Here is a 22,839-nt window from a genome sequence, read left to right as displayed (position 1 = left end):
ACGTCTATTGCGCTCACCATGAGCGCGGTGACATCAGCGCAGGTCCTGCTGAATGAAGATAGAAGAACCTTCTATCTTCATTCAGCAGGACCTGCGCTGACAGGTCCTGCAGGAAGAAGAAAGAAGACTATACCGGCTGTGCGATCAAGTGGATGAGGCGAGTAATTTATTTTTATTATTTTTTAACCCTCAAGGTACATTTTACTTAGCATTATGTATTAAGAATGCTAATATTTTCCCTTATAACCATGTTAGAAGGGAAAATAATACAGTGAATTGACTTTAATGGGGTCCGGGGTTGCTCATCCCTATTTACTATCATCTCCTAACAACCATGCGTGAAAAATCGCACCGCATCTACACTTGCTTGCGGATGCTATGCGATTTTTACACAGCCCCATTCATTTCTATGAGGCCTGTGTTGTGTGAAAAACACGCTCATGTACACAGCCCCATTGAAATAAATGGGTCCGGATTCAGTGCGGGTGCAATGCGTTCATGTCACGCATTGCACCCGCGTGGAGTACTTGCCCGTGTGAAAAGGGGCCTAAGGCTACATACAATGGATCCAAACTACAAGGGACTAACCCCCACTGACTTATATTTGGGCTCCCATCATAGATGCAGCCATTAAAAAGCAGACACCTTAAAGCACCATGTGGCTCCAGAATGTCCGATACTTAACAAGAAGATACTCCAGGTCTTACAGACCCCTCACACTACATGGGGCCTGAACCCAGGGGTTTCACCACATTACTTTAGACTTTTTTTTGTAGCCAAGCCTATTTCCCATAGATATCAACTGGAAACTAAAAACTACCAAGTTCCAGTAGCAGATTTTAAAGGTGCACTGAATATCGGGCATTTGCACAGGTCTGCTGGTCCCTATGAGGCTGGAGCTTCGCTCAGGCGTACCACATAATGGCTTCTGATATCTTGTCACATGCACATATGACTGCCACAGGCAGACCCCTAACCTCTTTTCTCTAACACTTGTACAGAGTTGAGATTTACATGAAGATACTGCCGTAAGCTACCAAAGGGGTGAGACCTTGTGCCGTGATGGAAAGTGAATGTACTGACTGGCTGTGCACAAGTACTAGTGAATATGCTCTAGTGCAGGCATGGCCAACCGGCGGCTCTCCAGCTGTTGGAAAACTATAACTCCCACCATGCCCTGTTGTAGGCAGATAGCTGTAGACTGTCTGGGCATGATGGGAGTTGTAGTTTTGCAACAGCTGGAGAGCCTCAGGTTGGCCATCCCTGCTCTAGTGTCTCTCAGACAGAGTAAGGATCCTTTTTAATTGCAGGATGGCTTAAATTCACACAAACTACACCCAATGCTGTGCATTTCTCAGGAAATATGAGCTCTACTTACAATCAAGCCACTACAGAAACAAATACATACCATTTTCCATTTTACTTTTCTGATGGGGGCCACTGAAAGCTAGAAATTTCTGTGGAATTATCCAGTTGAAATCTCCATTTTCAGCTCTCTTGAAGAAAAAAAAAAAAAGAAAGAAAAGTTAGACCGTGAGTAAACCAGAAAAAAAGGGTTTTCTTTAAAATCCTTGTGCGGACATATGACGGTTCTGTGAGAGTGCTTAATTAAACCTCACCTCATAGTGCTGGTATTCCTCCAGATCAAAGGTCCTAAAATCAAAGAATTCATACTGCAAAGCCTACAATAAAAGACATGAAATATAACAAAGTATAATACAGGGAAAACGTGATGACGTCTGCATTTCATCATGCCTTCTAAGGACTCCTAAACTACTCTTTCCACACAAATAAATCCTACTATATTACAAATCAGTTTAAAATATTTCATACATTTGTCATTTCAATCTCTGCAGTGTTGTATGAACAGATCTATTCGCTATAATGAAGTCTCCTATGTTCTTGGTTCTGTCACTTCAGACTGATGTGCGGTGCCAGAAATCTTAGAGGACATTACTCCAGAAGGGGGGTTGGGTGGTCACCGATTCATATGTAAAGTATTCCATGCTCAGAGGCATGGCCAACTACAATATAGGTCTCCCTTTTTTAGGCTGGTGACAGGACCTCTTTAAATAATAAAGTGTAATTCCTCACAGTATATCAGTTTTTTAAGTTCTTTTACAAAGCGCACATCAGCGGCAGCACTCCTTTTAAAAGGGTTGTCTGCTATTTTTATACCGACCAGATCAGTGGGGGTCCAACTCCCAGTACCCCCACCAATCAGCTGTTTGAAGAGAAAGCAGCTCTGGTATGAGCGCTGCCTTCTCTTCATAGTTTACCTGCTCACTGTCGCTACCAGTGGTGAGCGGTGAAATTACAGTTCCTCCATCCCATTCACTTCAATGAGCACGCTCCTTCCTATTCAACTGATATTGATGACATCCTTTAATCACAGATGCAGGTACATACAGGTTTCAGTCTATGCTGCCGGGGTTGATAGGAACGTGAAGTCGGTGATGCCAAGCATGACAGGAGCAGCCTGAAAGGATGCATGTGCCATGTGCATAGACAAGTTGGATATAAGTGGCAAGCTCTGTGCAAAGACCTTCTTAAATTTTTTTGTACCTTTTTTTTTTATTATATTAGGCTCTTATTTTTGTAGGAGCCAACTCTTTGGGAGTTAAACAGTGTCCTTTTTTAACACAGTACAATAGATCTGACAACTAACCTTGTGTACAGCATGGAAACAGTCCAGTAGTGTTAGATGGAAACTACAGGTACCAAACGAGGCGTCCCTGTAACACAAAGCAATCCTGCGTTAGGCACCGAGACTAAATACTGTAAGCCAAAGAAACCAATTTAACCACTTCCTGACCGGGCCATTTACCCCCTTCCTGACCAGGACTAATTTTGCAAATCTCATATGTCACTTTATGTGGTAATAACTTTGGAACGCTTTTACTTATCCAAGCCATTCAGAGAAGGTTTTCTCATGACACATTGTACTTCATGTTAATGATACATTTGAATCAATATGTTTTATCTTTATAAAAAAAAAAAAAAAAAATATTATATATATATATTAAAAATAATTCCAAAAGTTAACAAAAATTCACTTCTTTCTAAATTAGAATCTCTCTGCTTTTAAGACAGATAGTGATGCCTCAAAATATTCATTAATTAACATTCCCAATATGTCTACTTTATGTGGGCATAATTTTTGTAATGTCAATTTTTTTTAAATTTCTTTAGGCCGTTGGAAGGTTTAGAATTTTTGAAGCAATTTGTTTAAGTTTTAAGAAAATTTCCAAAGTTGACTAAGGACCAGTTCAGTTCTGAAGTCTGTGGGGCTTACATAGTGGAAACCCCCATAAATGACCCCCATTGTAGAAATTACACCCCTCAAGTTACTCAAAACTGATTTTACAAACTTTGTTAACCCTTTAGGTGTTCCACAAGAATTAAAAGGAAAATAGAAAGGACATTTCTAAATTTCACTTTTTTGGCAGATATTCAATTTTAATCCATTTTTTTCTTTAACACGTCGAGGGTTAACAGCCAAACAAAACTCAATATTTATTAACCCGATTCTGCAGTTTACAGAAACACCCAATATGTGGTCGTAAACTGCTGTAAGGGCACGCGGCAGGGCACAGAAGAAAAAGGAGCGCCATTTTGGAATCTAGGGGATAAGGTGCCAGTTTTATTGGTACTATTTTGTGGTACATATGATTTTTAATTGCTCTATATTAAAATGTTTTTTGCAAGGCAGGGTAACCAAAAAAATGGCTGTTTATTTTTTACAACATTCATCTGAGAGGGTAGATCATGTGCTTTTTTTTATAGGTTATGGTGGACGCAATGATATCAAATATGTCTACTTTCTTTGTTTCAGTTTTACATATTAAAAGCATAAAAAAATAAAAATGTATGCTTTAGTGTCTCCATTTTCTGAACGCCATATTTTTTATTTTTCTGCCGATCGTCTTGTACAGGGGCTCGTTTTTTGCAGGAAGAGTTGACGTTTTTATTGATATAATGTTTGGGTACATGTGATTTTTTGATCATTCATTATTAGGGTACTTTCACACCTGCGTTCGGTGCGGACCCGTCTTGTATCTGCACAGACGGATCAGCACCGATAATGCAAACGCTTGTATCCGTTCTGAAAGGATCCGTTTGCATTATTCATAAAAAAAAAAAAAAAAAAAAAAAAAAAAAAGTCTTGACTTACACTGAAAGTCAATGGGGGACGGATCAGTTTTCAATTGCACCATATTGTGTCAATGAAAACGGATCCGTCCCCTTTGACTTACATTGTAAGTCAGGACGGATGCGTTTGGCTCCGCATCGTCAGGCGGACAGATGTGAATGGATCTTTAAAAGATCTGACAGGTTTGCAAAGTCAATTAATTTCAACATTAGGGTTACCTGAAAGGAAGGTAAGTCACGTTTCCCATCTGCAAAATTTTGTGCATTTCTTCTGGGAGCCTTTTCAAGTAGATTATCTATGCAATTAAATTAGAGAAAGACGTTTAACAAAGTGCACCATAGAAAGCACAAAACGGCTCCCGGTAACTAATAAAGCTCTGGATGCTGTCTTATGGCCTACTTATATCTCATTCATGTAAAAAGACCTTTATATCTTATATGTAAGTGAGCTGATTCAAGTCAGGGGGGTGGAGAGCTGGCTGTTAGTGGTGTCAACATCAGTACAACCTGTACAAAATCTTGCTCATGCACAGTAACTCTTCAACTCTGGTGTGTGCACACCACCCCCTGGTAAACTTGCACTTCAGATGTGTACAATGCACGTACCAGAGTATCAAGGTGTAATGGCGCATGCGCAAGATTTAGTATGGCCCTGTACTGACATTTCCACCACTTTGGTACATCAGCCAAGCCACAGCGGATGGAAATAGCAGTCGTAAAGAGCTTGACTTGGATCAGCTCATTTACACAAGTTATAAAGGCTAAAGGAATGAACAAATCAAAGATCAGCCACAACATTTTGACCACAAGACCTCCATCGGGTCCTGGGTTCGTTTGGAAGGGGAAAGGGGGAAAAAAAAAAAAAAAAAAAAAAGCACGCGACAGGTTCCCTTTAAATTAGGAAGGGGTTATATTCACTTCTTCTACTAGCTGTTCTGTTACCTAAAGGCTCCGGATATACACTTTTTTTTATAATGAGAATGACTATGTGCAACGCAAACAGTGACTTCCACTATCATCAGGTCATTACAATGGACGCGACTGAGCACATGTACTTACAGCATAACTTCCTATTAAAAAGGCAGCGTTGGCTTGTTTCTTCTGGTCACTGCTGGTGTAATGGATGATTTTCTTCTTTGTCAGAGAGAAGGACTACAACAAAATAGTAAATAAAGCATTTATTTTCACTGCTAATCAAGACCAGCAAAAACTACAAAAAGGTGAAAAACGAAGCAGTATACTACAGAATGTAAAAGCAGCCATCGCTAAGGCTAGCTTCACACTAGCGCTTTTCGATCCTGCAGGGGGACAGCCTGCCGGATCTCTTTGTATTCCCGCAAGCTACCACATTTACAAAAAAGTAAAAAGCCATTTTTGTAACATTACATCACAAAAATTGCAACAGCAAGTGATCAAAAAGGCGTATGCCCCCCAAAATAGTATCAGACCGTCTCCTCATCCCGCAAAAAATGAATATCGGTCAAAAAATAAAAAAGCTATGGCTCTCAGACTATGGATACACTATAATATCATTATTGCTGTTTCAAAAATAAACAACTGTGCCAAAACCACCAATTTTTTGGTCCCCTTGCTCCATAAAGTGTAATAATGAATGGGAATTTTTTTTTTTATTATATATATATATAAAAATAATCATATGTACCCAAAAATGGTACCAATTAAAACGCCAACTCTTCCTGCAAAAAAACGAGCGGCAGAATAAAAAAATAAAAAATTTGAGCGTTCAGAAAATGGGAGATACAAAAACGTAATTTTTGTTTTAAAAAAATGCTTTATTATGTAAAACAAACAAATATCATAGAAAGTAGACATATTTGATGTCATTGCGTCCGTAAGAACCTGCTCTATAAAAATAGCGCATGATCTAACCTGTCAAATGAATGTTGCTAAAAATAAAAAATAAACAGTGCCAAAACAGCCATTTTGTTACCTTGCCTCACAAAAAAAGATAAAAAAAAAAAGGAGATTTTTGTATAACTTACCAGTTAAATCTCTTTCTCGCTCTTCCTTGGGGGACACAGACCTTGGGTATAGCTCAGCTCCCTAGGAGGCGTGACACTAAGTAAAACTGTTAAGCCCCTCCTCCATCAGCTATACCCTCAGCCTGGAGATAGAGGCTACCAGTTGCGTGTCCAAGTAGTGAAAGGAAACAACCAACAATGCAAACAACAGCCAACAACCCAACGGGGCGCCAGCCAAAACCCTAGAACCAAACACAGAAGGGTGGGTGCTGTGTCCCCCAAGGAAGAGCGAGAAAGAGATTTAACTGGTAAGTTATACAAAAATCTCCTTTTCTCGCCCATTTTCCTTGGGGGACACAGACCTTGGGACGTTCAAGAGCAGTCCAAGAAGGGAGGGACCATAACCCAAGGCGGACCACCGGAGCATCAGGAAACCGCAGCCTGCAAGACCAGGCGGCCCAAAGCAGCATCCGCCGACGCGTGCGTATGCACCCTATAGAACCTGGTGAAAGTGTGCAAAGAGGACCAAATGGCCGCTTTGCACAACTGCTCAGCCGAGGCTCGATGCCTCTGCGCCCAGGAAGCCCCGACTGCTCTGGTGGAATGAGCAGTGACGCCGAAAGGCGGAGCCCTACCCTTGGCTCGATAAGCCTCAGACACCGCCAGTTTAATGAACCGGGCAATGGCCACCTTGGAGACCGCCAAACCCTTGCGCGAACCCTCCGGGACCACAAACAGGGAATCCGTGCGCCGGAAGGATCCGGTGACCTCCAAGTAAATCCTCAATGCCCTGACCACATCCAGACGGTGCAGTTCCCGTTCTCTGGAGTGGGAAGGAGAGGGACAGAGCGACGGAAGGACGATGTCCTCATTGATGTGAAAGGCGGAGACCACCTTTGGCAGGAAAGCCGGGACTGGTCGGAGCACAACCTTATCCTGGTGGAAGATCAGGAAAGGTTCGGAACAAGAAAGAGCCGCCAACTCAGACACCCGCCGGAGAGACGTGATGGCCACAAGAAAGATGACCTTGCAGGACAGAAGGCGAAGGGAGACCTCCCGCAAGGGCTCGAAGGGGGCAGATTGAAGCGCCGAGAGCACCACATTCAGGTCCCAGGAAGGAACCGGAGGGCGATACGGTGGAACAGAGTGAGCCACCCCTTGCAAAAAGGTCTTAATCGGCCCCAGAGGGGCCAGGGGACGCTGGAGAAGAATAGACAGCGCCGAAATCTGTCCCTTCAGAGAACTGAGGCCCAGCCCCAGGTCCAGGCCCGACTGGAGGAAGGACAGGATCGTGGGAAGAGAAAACCGGAGAGGTGGGACGCTCCGGGACTCACAGAACCCCAGATAGGACCTCCAAACCCGATAGTAGATCCTCGAAGATACGGGTTTACGAGCACGGATCATGGTGCGGACAACGTCCGCGGAGAAACCCCGTCGCGTTAAGACGGCGGTCTCAACAGCCACGCCGTCAAACGTAGCGAGCCTAAATGCTCGTGGAAGATCGGACCTTGAGAGAGAAGGTCCTCCCTGGAGGGCAGTGGCCACGGAACGTCTGCCAACAGCAACATTAGGTCGGCGTACCAGGACCGACGGGGCCAATCCGGGGCGATCAGAATCGCGGGAACGCCCTCTGCCGCGATCCTCCGAAGAACCCGTGGCAGGAGGGGAAGAGGAGGAAAGATGTACAGAAGGGAGAATTGGCACCACGGAAGGACAAGCGCGTCGGCGCCGTAAGCCTCCGGGTCCCGTGCCCTGGATACGTATAGGGGAACCTTGCGGTTGAATTTGGAGGTCATGAGGTCCACGTCGGGGCGACCCCAGCGAAGACAAAGGGCCTCGAACACCTCTGGGTGCAGGGACCATTCTCCCGGATCGATGGTGGACCGGCTGAGGAAATCTGCCGCCCAGTTGTCTACCCCCGGGATGTAAATCGCAGACAAGGCTGGCACGTGCGTCTCCGCCCAGAGGAGAATGAGGGACACCTCTTGCATCGCCGCAGCGCTGCGGGTGCCTCCCTGATGGTTTATGTACGCCACCGCCGTGGCATTGTCCGATTGGATCCGAACAGGGCGGCCCCTCAGTAGATGGGTCCAGTGTCTGAGGGACAAAAGAACTGCCCTCAGCTCCAGAATGTTGATCGGAAGTCTGGACTCCGATAGAGACCAAACGCCCTGGACGGATCGGGGAGGGAAAACCCCCCCCCACCCCCGTAAGCTGGCGTCGGTGGTAATCACCAGCCAGTTCAGTGGAAGGAAGGACCTCCCCCTCAGAGGGAGATGCAACCACCAGTTGAGGGAAGCCCGAGCCAGGGGAGGCAGAAGGAAGGTCCTGTCCAGACTCCTCGGTGATTTGTCCCAGGCCGACAGAATCGCCCTCTGAAAGGTGCGGGAATGGAATTGTGCGAACGGCACTGCCTCGAAACAGGCAACCATCTTCCCCAGCAACCGCATGCCGGATCTGAGGGAAGGCCGGTGATGACGGAGAAGGCTGCGAACCGACCCGCGAAGGGCCAGACGCTTGTCCGACGGAAGACGGACCTCTGCCAGTTCCGTATCCAGGAGCATCCCCAGGAAGATCAGCCGTCTGGAGGGGGTAAGGGAAGACTTGGGGTGGTTGATAATCCAACCAAACCGCGTCAGGGTCTCCAGAGTGAGATCCACACTGCCGGATGCCTGTGAAAGGGAGGGTGCCTTGACCAAGATGTCGTCCAAGTACGGAAGAAGAAAAACACTTCTTGAACGTAGAAGGGCCAAGACAGGGGCCAGGACCTTGGTGAACACCCGAGGAGCCGTTGCTAGACCAAAGGGAAGGGCAACGAACTGGAAGTGATCGTCCCCCACCGCGAAGCGTAGGAAGCGGTGATGACATGGAGCAACCGGAACGTGGAGGTATGCATCCTGAACGTCGATGGAGGCCATGAAATCCCCCTTTTCCAGGGAGGCCACTGCGGACTGGAGAGACTCCATCCGGAATCTCTGCAGGCGGAGGAAGCGGTTCAGGCGCTTCAGGTCCAAGATCGGTCGCACCGAGCCTTCCTTTTTGGGGATCACGAAGAGGTTCGAGTAGAACCCCCTGAACCTTTCCGTCGGAGGCACCGGGGTGATGACACCCTTGTCCATGAGTGAGCGAACGGCCGCGAAGAAAGAGGCCGCTCGTACGGGGTCCTGCGGAGGACGGGACCGGAAGAAACGGTCTGGCGGAATGGCCGCAAATTCGATCTTGTACCCGCAAGATACAATCTCGAGCGCCCATGCATCTGAGATGTGGTTCCGCCAAACGTTCCTGAAAAGGAGAAGGCGGCCCCCCACCCGGGTGGGTGGGGGCGCACCTTCAGGCAGAGGGCTGCTGGCCTGTGGTAGCCCGTGCAGGCTGGGTCTTGCGCCAGGTAGGTTGCGCCCGAAAAAAACGGCTTCTTGCGTCTATCCTGGGTTGGGCCAGAGGAAGAAGAACCGGCCCCGGGTCTAGATCCGGAGGGCTTACGAAAGGACCGAAAACGGGACGAACCCGCGCGACCCCGTGGGGCGCCCTTTGGCCTGGACTGGGGAAGGAGAGTACTTTTCCCACCCGTGGCCTCTGATATAAGCTCGTCCAGGCGGGTCCCGAACAAGCGGGAACCCGTGAACGGTAGACCGGCCAAGGAGCGTTTGGAAGCGGCGTCCGCCGCCCAAACCTTCAGCCAGAGTTCCCTCCTGACAGAAACCGCCAGGGCAGAGGAACGGGCAATGAGGGCCCCCGCATCCAGGGAGGCCTCACAAATAAATTTTCCAGCCTGGATAATTAGCTGGGCTAAGGAACGGAGGTCCTGAACAGGAACGTCCGACCCCAACTCCTGCTCCAGCTGCAAACCCCATTCAGAGACCGCTTTGCCAACCCAGGCGGAGGCAAAAACCGGTCTAAGGGCTGAACCAGAGGCAGAAAATATTGCCTTGGAAAGGGATTCCGTCCGACGGTCCTCAGCGGACTGGAGGGAAGATCCGTCCTGTACAGGAATAGCAGTGCTTTTGGACAGGCGAGCCACAGGAGGATCCACCTTGGGCGGAGATGTCCAGGTGGTCACAGACTCCGCCGGAAAGGGATAACAAATGTCCAGCTTCTTTGGTGTAACAAAGCGGACGTTTGGCCGAGTCCAAGCCTTGGATACCACAGAAGAAAAATCTGCATGTATGGGAAAGACCTTGGAGGCCTGTCTGGGTCGGAGAAAGGACACGCCGGCCTGTTCAGAGCTGGGGGGGTCATCGTGTATCTGAAAGGTATCGCGGATACTAGTGATAAGATGCCCCACCGCGGATGACAATTTTGACGGAAGCTCTGAGTCCATGTCCACATCCGAATCCGCCAGTTCTCCCTCAGAAGGCGTATCCCTTTGAGAGGATAGGCTTGACTGAGCTCGCACGCATGGCGGAGAGAGCGAAACATCAGGAGAAGATGTGCGCTCAACCCTTGAACGTTTCTGAGTACGCCGGGCCCTGGAAGATTCACTGGGAGGCAGGGAATCAGTGGGGGCGGCAGAAACGGCATTCCCAGCAGGTGCGACAGGGATTTCGGCAGTCTGCGGGAGAGGCGGTCTATCCACGAGACGGCCCACCACGTGTGTAAGGCTCTCCACCGCCAGAGACAGAGACCTAGCCCAGTCAGGGGGTTCAGAAACAACAGGGGGCACAGCAGAAAGCGGGCCCTGCACCGGGGCCTGACATGCAAGGCAATGCGGCTCAGATTGCCCACTTGGAAAAAGTGCCTTGCAGGCGGTACAGGCGTGGTACCAGGGTTTGGGGGCACCCGTGGGATCAGACATGCTGACAAGTGGTCGTACCTTGATACAGGGACAAGGGATTGCAGCGGCTATGACCAGTGGGGTTAGGAGAGGGTTAACAGCCCTACCAGTGCCTCAGAAGAACGTCAGGTCAGATCCCTAGGAGCGAAGGTCCAGATCAGCAGCCGCGAGGCAGCCAGAAAACCAGCGTGCGTCCCCAGCGATGCACCGGTGTCTCCCACGTGTCTCCACTTCAGTCCGGAGTGAGGAAGCGCGGCAAGCTTGAGCAGAGACGCGGGAACAAGCTCCGCCCCCTCCACGCTTGAATGTTTCATAACGAAACTCCGCCCCCATGACGCGCGCGCGAAAAAAACACCCGCACCCCGTGCTGCCCGAGATTCCCAGGCATATGTTGTCAAAGAAGGGCCCGCAGGCCCCAAAAGCGCGGCGGTATAACCGGACGTCGGAAGGTAAGGTGGTCACCTGACCCCCATCCCGCCGAACCGAACCGCCGATGCCGGGCCTAAGCCCCGCCCCCTCGATCACGGTACGGAGCGGGCGGCGGCGGGGAGGTAGTAAGAAGCAGGGGCTATCTTCTAAGCGTAAGATCGGGAGGTACATGAAAAGCAGGCAGATGGGGAGATCCCACAGAGCGCTCTGAGAAGCGCAGGAAACGGCCGACCACGGGTGCCCCCCCCCGAACCCAGTGCAACAGGGACAGGGAATGGGCTGGAAAAGCCATCTTACCTGTCTTCACCCTCATTTCCTTCCAGCAGGGTCGCCCCTTCAGCCCCTGGCACCGCAGTGGCAGGAAGCTGGAAGAGGGGCTTGGCGTGCGGGCGACCCCCTAGCTGGCGGGATGTAGGGGAGCCGGTGCTGCCCAGATCCTCCTATTGCTTCAGTGGGGGAGGCAGCAGCGCAAATACGTTGGCACTGGTGCAGCTCAACCCCGGGAGAACAGAGAGGTCCAATGCGTCTCTGGTATCCCTAGGAAAAAACAAAAATAAAATAACAAAATTAGAGAAAAAATTAAAACAAGGAGAAAACAGCCCTGCAGTAGCAGGGGGTGTCTTGCCTCCTTGGACACTAAGCTAAAACTGGTAGCCTCTATCTCCAGGCTGAGGGTATAGCTGATGGAGGAGGGGCTTAACAGTTTTACTTAGTGTCACGCCTCCTAGGGAGCTGAGCTATACCCAAGGTCTGTGTCCCCCAAGGAAAATGGGCGAGAAATAATATTTACCCCAAAATAGTACCAATAAAACTGACACCTTATCCTGTAGTTTCCAAAATGTGGTCACTTTTTTTTTTTTTGTTTCTACTGTAGGGGTGCATCATGGGGGCTTCAAATGGGACATGGCATCTAAAAACCAGTTCAGCTAAGGCTACTTTCACACTTGCGTTCAGAACGGATCCGTCTGCATTATATTGTAAAAAAAATTCTAAGTGTAAAAGTAGCCTCAGACGGATCCGTCCAGACTTTACATTGAAAGTCAATGGGGGACGGATCCGTTTGAAAATTTAGCCATATTGTGTCATATTCAAACGGATCCGTCCCCATTGACTTACATTGTAAGTCTGGACGGATCCGCTTGCCTCCGCACGGCCAGGCGGACACCCGAACGCTGCAAACAGCGTTCAGGTGTCCGCTTGCTGAGCGGAGGCTGAACGCTGCCAGACTGATGCATTCTGAGCGGATCCGCGTCCACTCAGAATGCATTAAGGCTGGACGAATGCGTTCGGGGCCGCTTGTGAGCCCCTTCAAACGGAGCTCACAAGGGGACACCCGAACGCTAGTGTGAAAGTAGCCTAAATCTGCCTTCCAAAACCCATATGGCGTTCCTTTCCTACTGCGCCCTGCCGTGTGCCAGTACAGCAGTTTACGTACATGTGGATGAAAATTTTTGGTAAAATTTGGGATCTTCTCACAAATAATAGTGAAATATATTGACTCAAAATGTATGACTATCACGAAGTACAATGTGTCACGAGAAAATCTCAGAATGGCTTGGATAAGTAAAAGTGTTCCAAAGTTATTACCACATAGTGACACATGTCAGATTTGCAAAAAATGGCCTGGGCAGGAAGGTGAAAACTGGCCCAGGGTTGAAGAGGTTAAAGGCATAGTCATCTTAGTGTATGTAAACTTTTGACATTGCAAAAAGTAATAAAAATGCCTTAAAATGTTCTCGATCTCAAGAATTATGGTAATCTTAATTGACCAAAAACAGGATAGGTTTATTCTGATTTCATGTCAGATAGAAGAAAAGATTGAGAAAAACATGCGCATGTGTCTTTTTATGTAGTGTATGTAAACTTCTGGTTTCAACTGTACATAAGACATTGGATAACCCCTTTAATCATAAATTTATATGAGGAACAAAGTATTTTTAAGAAAAGATGTGCAGCTGAATACAATACTATAGCCATCCTCCCACTTTCAGAACTCACCTTCATTTTTTTATTTAGCTTGCAGCAGTATTTGTACAGCATGGCCAGATTAAGAGGCCCAAAGTCAGCATAGAAGCTAAAAGACAAAATACAGCCATTAATAAGTGAACATATGATTCTAATACACAGGTAAAGAGGACCAGTCTTCTCTCCTGACATGTCCGCTTTCCCCATGTAGTAATAATTCTGGAGAATCTTCTCATAGAATTACGTTGTGCCATTCTTCTATTATTCCTACTAAACGTTTATGAATGACTGGCTAGCAGTCTGCACAGTCTTACCAGTGGGGGGGGTCCCTGCACAGTGTGTGTGTGTGGGGGTGGAGGTGTCCCTGCACAATCTTACCAGTGGGGGGTCCCTGCACAGTGTGTGTGTGTGTGGGGGGGGGGGGTGGAGGTGTCCCTGCACAATCTTACCAGTGGGGGGTCCCTGCACAGTGTGTGTGTGTGTGTGGGGGGGTGGAGGTGTCCCTGCACAATCTTACCAGTGGGGGGTCCCTGCACAGTGCGCGTGTGTGGGGGGGGGTGGAGGTGTCCCTGCACAATCTTACCAGTGGGGGGTCCCTGCACAGTGCGCGTGTGTGGGGGGGGTGGAGGTGTCCCTGCACAGTGTGTGTGTGGGGGTGGAGGTGTCCCTGCCCAGTGTTACACTATCCAGTTAGCAATTCATTCATAAACTTCTAGTATTAACAATAGAGGAATGGCACAGAGTTATATGAAAAGCTGCAGAATTATTATTGTACGAGGAAGCATGCAAAAACAGAAGTTTGGGGAAGTGACAGGTCCCCTTTAAAAGTTGTCTCATCTCAACATTACCAAGGCAGGATAAGACTAAGCGCCAACAACCAGGTGTCCGGGAAACATAAGCGGGTCAGCGCTCTGCCGTTTCAGTAGCTGCAGTTCAGGGGAACAGCATAGACCTGCAACGGGAGATACCGAAACAGCAGAGTTGGCCCACCACACTGTCTCGCATCCACCCGGTGGTCGGGGCCTAGTCCCATCTCATCATAGTAACAGTGAGATGAGACAACCCCTTTAAAAGAGATCCTCCCTCGGCCCTCAGCTGAAGGGTGCAGCAACCTGCCTCCCAGGCAACAAGAAAGCAGTGTGAACAGCTCCCCTATCCCAGACAATCTGCTTCACATTCACACAGCAGGAGAAGATTTTGTTTTTACTTTTGAGATCTTTAGGGGCTAACTGTTAGATCTGTGGAGGTCCAACCACTGAAACCTCCTGCAGAATCCTGTGCAAATAGCACGGCAGCTCGAGCATGCGCAGTGCTGTTCTATTCATCTCTATGCGAGTAGGGTGCACGGCTATCTCCAGTGGGCTTTGAATGGAGTGGTAGGGCACCTGGGGGAAATTACCCCCTTTGCGTACTCTGACATATGTCACCGAAGTGGATTTTGTCAAAGGAATGAGGGTACCGTATGGAGCAGGCTCAGGAGTCGTGCCCACTCCATACACAGTGGGCGACAGCTGCCCACAGTGGCCAGAATTTAGGGTAACTCAATTTCCAGCTGTTTAACCCCTATAGATATAACAGTCAACAGAGATGGAATTGCAGGGTGTTGAACGGTTGACATGGTAGATGGGAGCCCTGTAGAGACCCTTAGGCTGCCACGTTAGTACTCCCATTATACCCTGCCTCTTGAACGGGACACGGTCGCTGGCCATGGAAGAGGCAGGGAGCCTCGCTAATCACATACTGATGACCTATCCGGAGGATCAAAAACAATAGTAAATTCCCGTGCGCCTGCTTTAACCATACAAGTTTCCGTTGCTCTTGTTGGCATCTGAGACTTTACAATCATCCCTTGGTTTTCTTACTTTTCATACAGGAGCTCTTCGTCGATGGAGAAATAATGTGTACTTGGAGTGGTCTTTGGTTTGCCGCAGAGGATGGCGAAGTAGAGACGCTCTGAAAAGTAGCAGAGGGAAATACGGGTTACTTGGCATCATACAGTGTTCTGGGTGTACAAGTACCTGCTAACCCCCCTCCCGTGCTCCAGGGGGAGGACAACACACGCCATAAATACCAATACAACAATGCATCAAACTTACTCCATGAACAAGTCACAGAACATTGTGCATGCGGACATGCTAAGTATAGCACGGCCATGACACACCTAACCACACTCCCAAATTCCACAAATGGTACAAGATGCACTCAGCTGTAAAACAATGCAGCGTGAAGAAGCAAGACACTAGAGATGGTTCACACGGCCCATTTCAGGAGGACTCCACCAGCACTCACGGGGGACCTCACACGTTTGGCGAGAGCGGAAAAACTGATGGCGAAGGTCAATGAACTGTCGGGGTCCTGGTGTTATATTTGGGAAAGGGGTAGCTAATGGCGTTGTCCTGCTAAAAAAAAAATATAATAATAATTCTCTCTATACACAAACACACACACACACACACACGTGTGTGCCTGACACAGGCTAGCACTTCCTGTGTGGGCACAATATACTGGATGCCACAGTGTAATCGGCCAACGCATCACTGGAATCACTGTACTGTGTCAAGCTGGATGTGGATGAATTGCTAGCAGTCTGCAGTAAGGGTACAGAGGGGAGGTAACGTTTGGGGGGGGGGGGGGGTACCTGCACAGTCTGACAATGGCAGCACTGATTGGATAGAGCGAGTCTGTGCAGGTACCCCTCCCCAACTGGTTACCTCCCCTCTGTACCCTTACTGCAGACTGCTAGTAATTCATTCATAACTTCTAGTGGAAATAATAAAGGAATGGCACAGCCTAGAGCCATAAGACTAGATGCTCCAGAATTGGTATTACATTTAATACACATTTCTAACGCCTTAGTGACCACCAATACACCTTTTTACACTGTCCAGTAAGGGGTCTTAGGCTAGAGCACATTTGCAGATGAGCACCTCCCGTCCTCAACATCGAGCGCTGCCAGGGTCGCATAGCATTATATTGATTTATGATGCTATGTAACCCTTAGGCCCCTTGCAGACTAGCATGTCCGGATGCGTTGCGGCAAACCCGCGCGAGTAGGTACGCAATTGCAGTCCGTTTTGACTGCGATTGTGTTCCGTTTTTATCGAGCAGATGCAATGTGTTTTGCACGCACGTGATAAAAAACTGAATGTGGTACCCAGATCCGAACTTCTTCACAGAAGTTCAGGGTTGGGTTCAAGGTTGTGTAGATTGTATTATTTTCCCCTATAACATGGTTAGAAGGGAAAATAATAGCATTCTGACTACAGAATGCTTAGTACAACAGTATATGTATATATATATATATATATATATATATATATATATATATATATATATATATATATATATATATATATATATATATATATATATATATTTTATTTAACTCCCCTTAATCCACTTGTTCGCGCAGCCGGCATCTCTTCTGTCTTCTTTCTTCAGGACCTGTGGTGACGTCACTGCGCTCATCACATGATCCATCACCATGGTGATGGATCGTGTGACGGACCATGTGATGAGCGTAGTGACGTCATCAAAGGTCCTATTCCTCAAAGAAGAAGACAGAAGAGATGCCGGCTGCGTGAACAAGTGGATTAAGAAGAGTTGAATAATTATTTTTTTAACCCCCTCCAACCCTATTGTACTATGCATTCTGTATTCAGAATGCTATTATTTTCCCTTATAACCATGTTATAAGGGAAAACAATAAATATCGGGCCCCCATCCCGATCGCACTTGCTTGCGGATGCTTGTGATTTTCACGCAGCCCCATTCACTTCTATGGGGCCTGCGTTGCGTGAAAATCACCGCTCATGTGCACAGCCCCATAGAAATGAATGGGTCCCAATTCAGTGCGGGTGCAATGCGTTCAACTCATGCATTGCACTCGCCCATGTGAAAGGGGCCTTGCCTTAGAGGTCTGAAATGTACAAACCGGATTCCCAAAAAGTTGGGACACTATACAAATAGTGAATAAAAGCTGAATGCAATGATGTGGAGATGCAACTTCTAATATTTTATTCAGAATAGAACATAAATCACGGAATAAAAGTTTAAACTGAGAAAATGTACCATTTTAAGGGAAAAATATGTTGAATCAGAATTTCATGGTGTCAACAAATCCCCAAAAAGTTGGGACAAGGCCATTTTCACCACTGTGTGGCATCTCCCCTTCTTCTTACAACATTCAACAGACGTCTGGGGACCGAGGAGACCAGTTTCTCAAGTTTAGAAATAGGAATGCTCTCCCATTCTTGTCTAATACAGGCCTCTAACTGTTCAATCGTCTTGGGCCTTCTTTGTTGCACCTTCCTCTTTATGATGCGCCAAATGTTCTCTATAGGTGAAAGATCTGGACTGCAGACTGGCCATTTCAGTACCCGGATCCTTCTCCTATGCAGCCATGATGTTGTGATTGATGCAGAATGTGGTCTGGCATTATCTTGTTGAAAAATGCAGGGTCTTCCCTGAAAGAGATGACGTCTGGATGGGAGCATATGTTGTTCTAGAACCTGAATATATGTTTCTGCATTGATGGTGCCTTTCCAGACATGCAAGCTGCCCATGCCACACGCACTCATGCAACCCCATACCATCAGAGATGCAGGCTTCTGAACTGAGCGTTGATAACAACTTGGGTTGTCCTTGTCCTCTTTGGTCTGGATGACATGGCGTCCCAGATTTCCAAAAAGAACTTCGAATCGTGACTCGTCTGACCACAGAACAGTCTTCCATTTTGCCACACTCCATTTTAAATGATCCCTGGCCCAGTGAAAACGCCTGAGCTTGTGGATCTTGCTTAGAAATGGCTTCTTCTTTGCACTGTAGAGTTTCAGCTGGCAACGGCGGATGGCACGGTGGATTGTGTTCACTGACAATGGTTTCTGGAAGTATTCCTGAGCCCATTCTGTGATTACCTTACAGTAGCATTCCTGTTTGTGGTGCAGTGTCGTTTAAGGGCCCGGAGATCACGGGCATCCAGTATGGTTTTACGGCCTTGACCCTTACGCACAGAGATTGTTCCAGATTCTCGGAATCTTCGGATGATGTTATGCACAGTTGATGATGATAGATGCAAAGTCTTTGCAATTTTTCGCTGGGTAACACCTTTCTGACATTGCTCCACTATCTTTCTGCGCAACATTGTGGGAATTGGTAATCCTCTACCCATCTTGGCTTCTGAGAGACACTGCCACTCTGAGAAGCTCTTTTTATACCCAATCATGTTGCCAATTGACCTAATTAGTGTTAATTGGTCTTCCAGCTCTTCGTTATGCTCAAATTTACTTTTTCCAGCCTCTTATTGCTACTTGTCCCAACTTTTTGGGGATTTGTTGACACCGTGAAAATTTGAATCAATGTATTTTTTCCTTTAAAATGATACATTTACTCGGATTAAACGTTTGATCTGTCATCTACGTTCTATTACAAATAAAATATTGACATTTGCCATCTCCACATCATTGCATTCAGTTTTTATTCACAATTTGTTTAGTGTCCCAACTTTTTTGGAATCCGGTTTGTATTAGGCTACTTTCACACTTGCGCTTGATCGGATCCGTTCTGAACGGATCCGATCATATTAATGCAGACGGAGGCTCCGTTCAGTACGGATCCGTCTGCATTAATAACTTAGAAAAATTTCGCAAGTGCAGCAAGTAGCCTGAGCGGATCCGTTCAGACTTTCAATGTAAAGTCAATGGGGGACGGATCCGCTTGAAGATTGAGCCATATGGGCTCATCTTCAAGCGGATCCGTTCCCATTGACTTACATTGTAAGTCTGAACGGATCCGCTCGCCTCCGCACGGCCAGGCGGACAGCTGAACGCTGCAAGCAGCGTTCAGCTGTCCGCGCGGAGGCGAGCGGAGCGGAGGCTGAACGCCGCCAGACTGATGCAGTCTGAGCGGATCCGCATCCATTCAGACTGCATCAGGGCTGGACGGAGGCGTTTGGGTCCGCTCGTGAGCTCCTTCAAACGGAGCTCACGAACGGACCCATGAACGCTAGTGTGAAAGTAGCCTTAGATGGCACTGACATAATGCTGCCAGTGTTATCCAATACATTCCAGAACTGTAAGGGTTACATCAATATAATGCTATGTGACCACGGTAGTGCTCCGGACGGGAGCTGTGCTGCGGATACACTCTTGTCTGCAAGGGATCTAAGTGTTACATATAGTCTCCCATGCCAGGAAGAGCGGGTGCTCAGCGATTAGCTGAACCGCAGATCCAGGCCGTTTAAAGGGCTTTTCCAGGTTTTTAATATTGATGACCTATCCTTATTTTCACATGGTCTGTATTTGGTCAGTAATTTCAAAGCCAAAAGTGGTTCGAGAACATGGAAGAGGTACAAACCTTTCAATTTTTTATTATTTTTTCCTGTAGGTTCTACTCCAGGTTTTGGCTCAAATACTGACCGTGTGACAGCGGTCTCTGGAAGCCAAAACCAGGAGCAGATCCAACTGTAAGGGTCCATTCACACGTCCGTTGTTTCTTTCCTGATCTGTTCCGTTTTTTGCTGAACAGATCTGGACCCATTCATTTTCAATGGGTCCTGGAAAAAAAAAATCTGACATTGTGCTGTCCGTTTTTTTTCCAGGACCCATTGAAAATGAATGGGTCCAGATCTGTTCAGCAAAAAACGGAACAGATCAGGAAACAAACAACGGACGTGTGAATAGACCCTAAGGCTACTTTCATACTCGCGTTTGGTGCGGATCCGTCATGGATCTGCACAGACGGATCCGTTTGTATTATCTTTAACATAGCCAAGACGGATCCGTCTTGAACACCATTGAAAGTCAAAAGGAGGACGGATCCGTTTTCCATTGTGCCAGATTGTGTCAGTGAAAACGGATCCATCCCCATTGACTTACATTGTGTGCCAGGACGGATCCGCTTGGCTCAGTTTCGTCAGACTCTGGAGCAGTGGAAATGTGTTCTGAGGAGTGACAAGCCGCTTCTCTATCTGGCGGTCTGATGGAGGAGTCTGGGTTTGGCAGAAGAGGGATAACGCTATGGGGTTGCCTCTTAAGGCGCATTTGGGCAATCAGATAATTGTTACAATTTGAACCCCAACCAGGGCTGTGGAGTGGGTAAGCCAAAGTTTTGGCTTCAATTCCCGCATTTTATCACACTCCGACTCGATAAACCGTCAGTAACATAGTAATATTTACTACATTTTTTCTTACTATCGTATAAGTAGTTAGGCTACTTAAACCATATTTGTTGGAATACCATTTCTGAAATTCCAAAAATTTTCTAAATTCCAGCAAGTAAATATGCATCCACAAGAGACACCTCACTGCTGAAGCCAGTAATTGGCTCCAGTGGAGCAGATGACCCCAACCACATCAGAAATAAAATTGCGAACCAGGCCCCCTCATCCAACCTCAGTGTCTGACCGGGTAAAAACTCCAAAATCCTGAAGTAAGCCTTCCCAGAAGAGGAAGCTGTTTAAGCTGCAAAGGGGGGCGTATTAATGGGATTAGGAGTTCAATCCATTTGTCCACACGCAGGAAAGTTAAACTTTGACTCGCCTTCAACTCTGCTCGGAAAATCTTTCTGAGCAAACAACGCGGTCACCGTGGAAACAGACTAAAATTAGAAGCGGGGAAAACAATGTTACCATTCATTGACTATGTGTACACAACACCCCCCTGAGTGGAAAAAGCCACGCTGTCACCACTACAAAAGGGCGCGTACGGCGTGGAGACATCAGCAGCTTCACATGCCAGATTTACAGCAGCAAGTTTTGATCCAGAATGTAAGCTGAAGGCGGATGTTTCTACGACATGAGCTTGAACCCCTGAGAACCCCTTTCAGACATGTCTGCTGTGTGGGAATATACCTGCAGAGGTCGTCAGGATTTGGTCCAATACTCATGATACAAAACAGCCAATCAGCTGTATAAAGAGTTAGCGGAACTCATCGGTCGCACGGCCTAGGTGGTGCGCCATCCCATTCAAGAGAATAGGCCTGAGGTGCAATACCAAGTACAGCGCTGTTCTTGGTGACCTGCCAGGCCGCAGCCACTTCAAACAGCTGATCGTCGGGGGTGCTGGGACTTGGACCCCTGCCAATCTAATATCGACGTCCTATTCGGAGGACAGGACAATAAATACCAGGGAAACCCTTTAATCTAAAAAAAACAAAACACAACTATTGTCAATTTACACTTTATGCAGCGTGTGGATGAGATTATTCAAAATCTCAGCCACTTTGCTGGTATGGTAGCGCCACAGTGGACGTGTCCCCAGAGACCACTCACACATCGGGGGTCTGTTATGACACCACGGAAGCATGTCCTATTTTCGTCCATGATTACGGATCCCTCACGCACATTATAGTCCAAGAAAACCACGGACACGACAGTACTGCGAGTGGTTTTCTCTGACCATTAATAGGAGATGCTCTGGAAACTAATTTTCAGCCTAGCAGTGCCAGAGGACTATGGATGACACACGCACTCTCTATGGAAAAGGTGTGTGTGAAGAAGGCATGCCGCCCTCCACACAAATATAATACTGCCACATGGCGTCAGGTTTGTTGCCTTGTGAAGGAATCCGGGATTTACAAGCCAAACTGCAGACACTCCCTCCTGTCACCCATAAAAACCACCTCATAGTAACAGAACAACACAACATGGTGGCCGGAGCCCCACAGGCCATGCACAGGTGACCTTTACTACGAGGGAGGGAGAGGAACAGCAGCGGGTCCCATCAACCAATCCCAGCGCAGCTTTCATGGCTCCACCGCAGGCTGGAATAACTAAAGAGGACATCCGATTGGTTGGAGCCCCTATGTATGGCTGGGCTTCCCACATTTCTCTTCAGTTATCACAAAGGGTCAAGCCGAACACCCATCCCCCACGGGCGCATCAATCTACATATAATCGCATCGATATCGCATAGACGGCAGCGCTTACCATCGAAGACGTCCACCGCACCGGGAGGGAGGTCGTGCTCGTCGCCCATGCTGAGAAGTTAGGTTTAGGGTGGCGTGTCCCGAATGCTGATGCTCCAGATTAAGGGTGACAGGGTGGCACCGAAGCCTGCCCAGCCATGGGCTCCTCCTAGAGATCACCAGTGACCTTTGCGCCGAGCCGCTCCCCCGGCGCCAGTAGTTCGGGGCACGCAGCGCCTAGAGTGCGACTTTCCTCAGGCACTATGCTCACCGCGGCGGTACCTGCACATCCCGGGAGCCCCAGTCCAGTTTGTTGTGGATCCGAATCTGGCAGAGAAGTAGGTGTACGGAGGACGGGGCTACTCGCTAACCCCGCCCACAGTCCGATCCTTGCCCGCTGATTGGACATCGCGCCAGCCGTTGTTCCCAGGAATGCGGCTCGCAGCCAATAGTGAGCGGCCAGAAGTTTAAATGCCCTGAGAAGAGGCGGCGCCGGTGCCCGTGCATTCCTGTGACCGCAGCTCGTCCACGTGCCCACCAGCATCCTCTACCTACTGATCTGTCAGTGTACACTGCAGAGTTCAGAGATGTCCGCCAAAACACGGTTTATTCCTGAAGTTTGTGCACAGATTTCCA

At 47.9% G+C, this 22,839-nt stretch overlaps 1 protein-coding gene across 4 annotated transcripts in view; it reads right to left on the bottom strand.

The window, feature by feature from the left end:
- CDC14B (cell division cycle 14B) overlaps positions 1-22,516 on the bottom strand; it is a 36,939-nt gene extending 14,423 nt beyond the window's left edge. For all 4 annotated transcript variants that reach the window (XM_044286590.1, XM_044286588.1, XM_044286589.1 and 1 more), the window contains exons 1-8: positions 22,226-22,516; positions 15,162-15,252; positions 13,333-13,408; positions 5,212-5,304; positions 4,372-4,448; positions 2,669-2,735; positions 1,620-1,682; positions 1,409-1,496 (exon numbers count right to left, since the gene is read on the bottom strand). In XM_044286590.1, the coding sequence (XP_044142525.1) occupies positions 1,409-1,496; positions 1,620-1,682; positions 2,669-2,735; positions 4,372-4,448; positions 5,212-5,304; positions 13,333-13,408; positions 15,162-15,252; positions 22,226-22,274 (604 nt within the window). In that variant the 5' untranslated portion in view covers positions 22,275-22,516. The remainder of the gene's footprint in view (positions 1-1,408; positions 1,497-1,619; positions 1,683-2,668; positions 2,736-4,371; positions 4,449-5,211; positions 5,305-13,332; positions 13,409-15,161; positions 15,253-22,225) is intronic.
- Positions 22,517-22,839: the final 323 nt, after the last annotated feature.

The sequence above is a fragment of the Bufo gargarizans genome, chromosome 3, assembly GCF_014858855.1.
Source record: "Bufo gargarizans isolate SCDJY-AF-19 chromosome 3, ASM1485885v1, whole genome shotgun sequence".
NCBI classification, from domain to species: Eukaryota; Metazoa; Chordata; class Amphibia; order Anura; family Bufonidae; genus Bufo; species Bufo gargarizans.
This window is presented reverse-complemented; position numbering and strand designations above follow the sequence as displayed.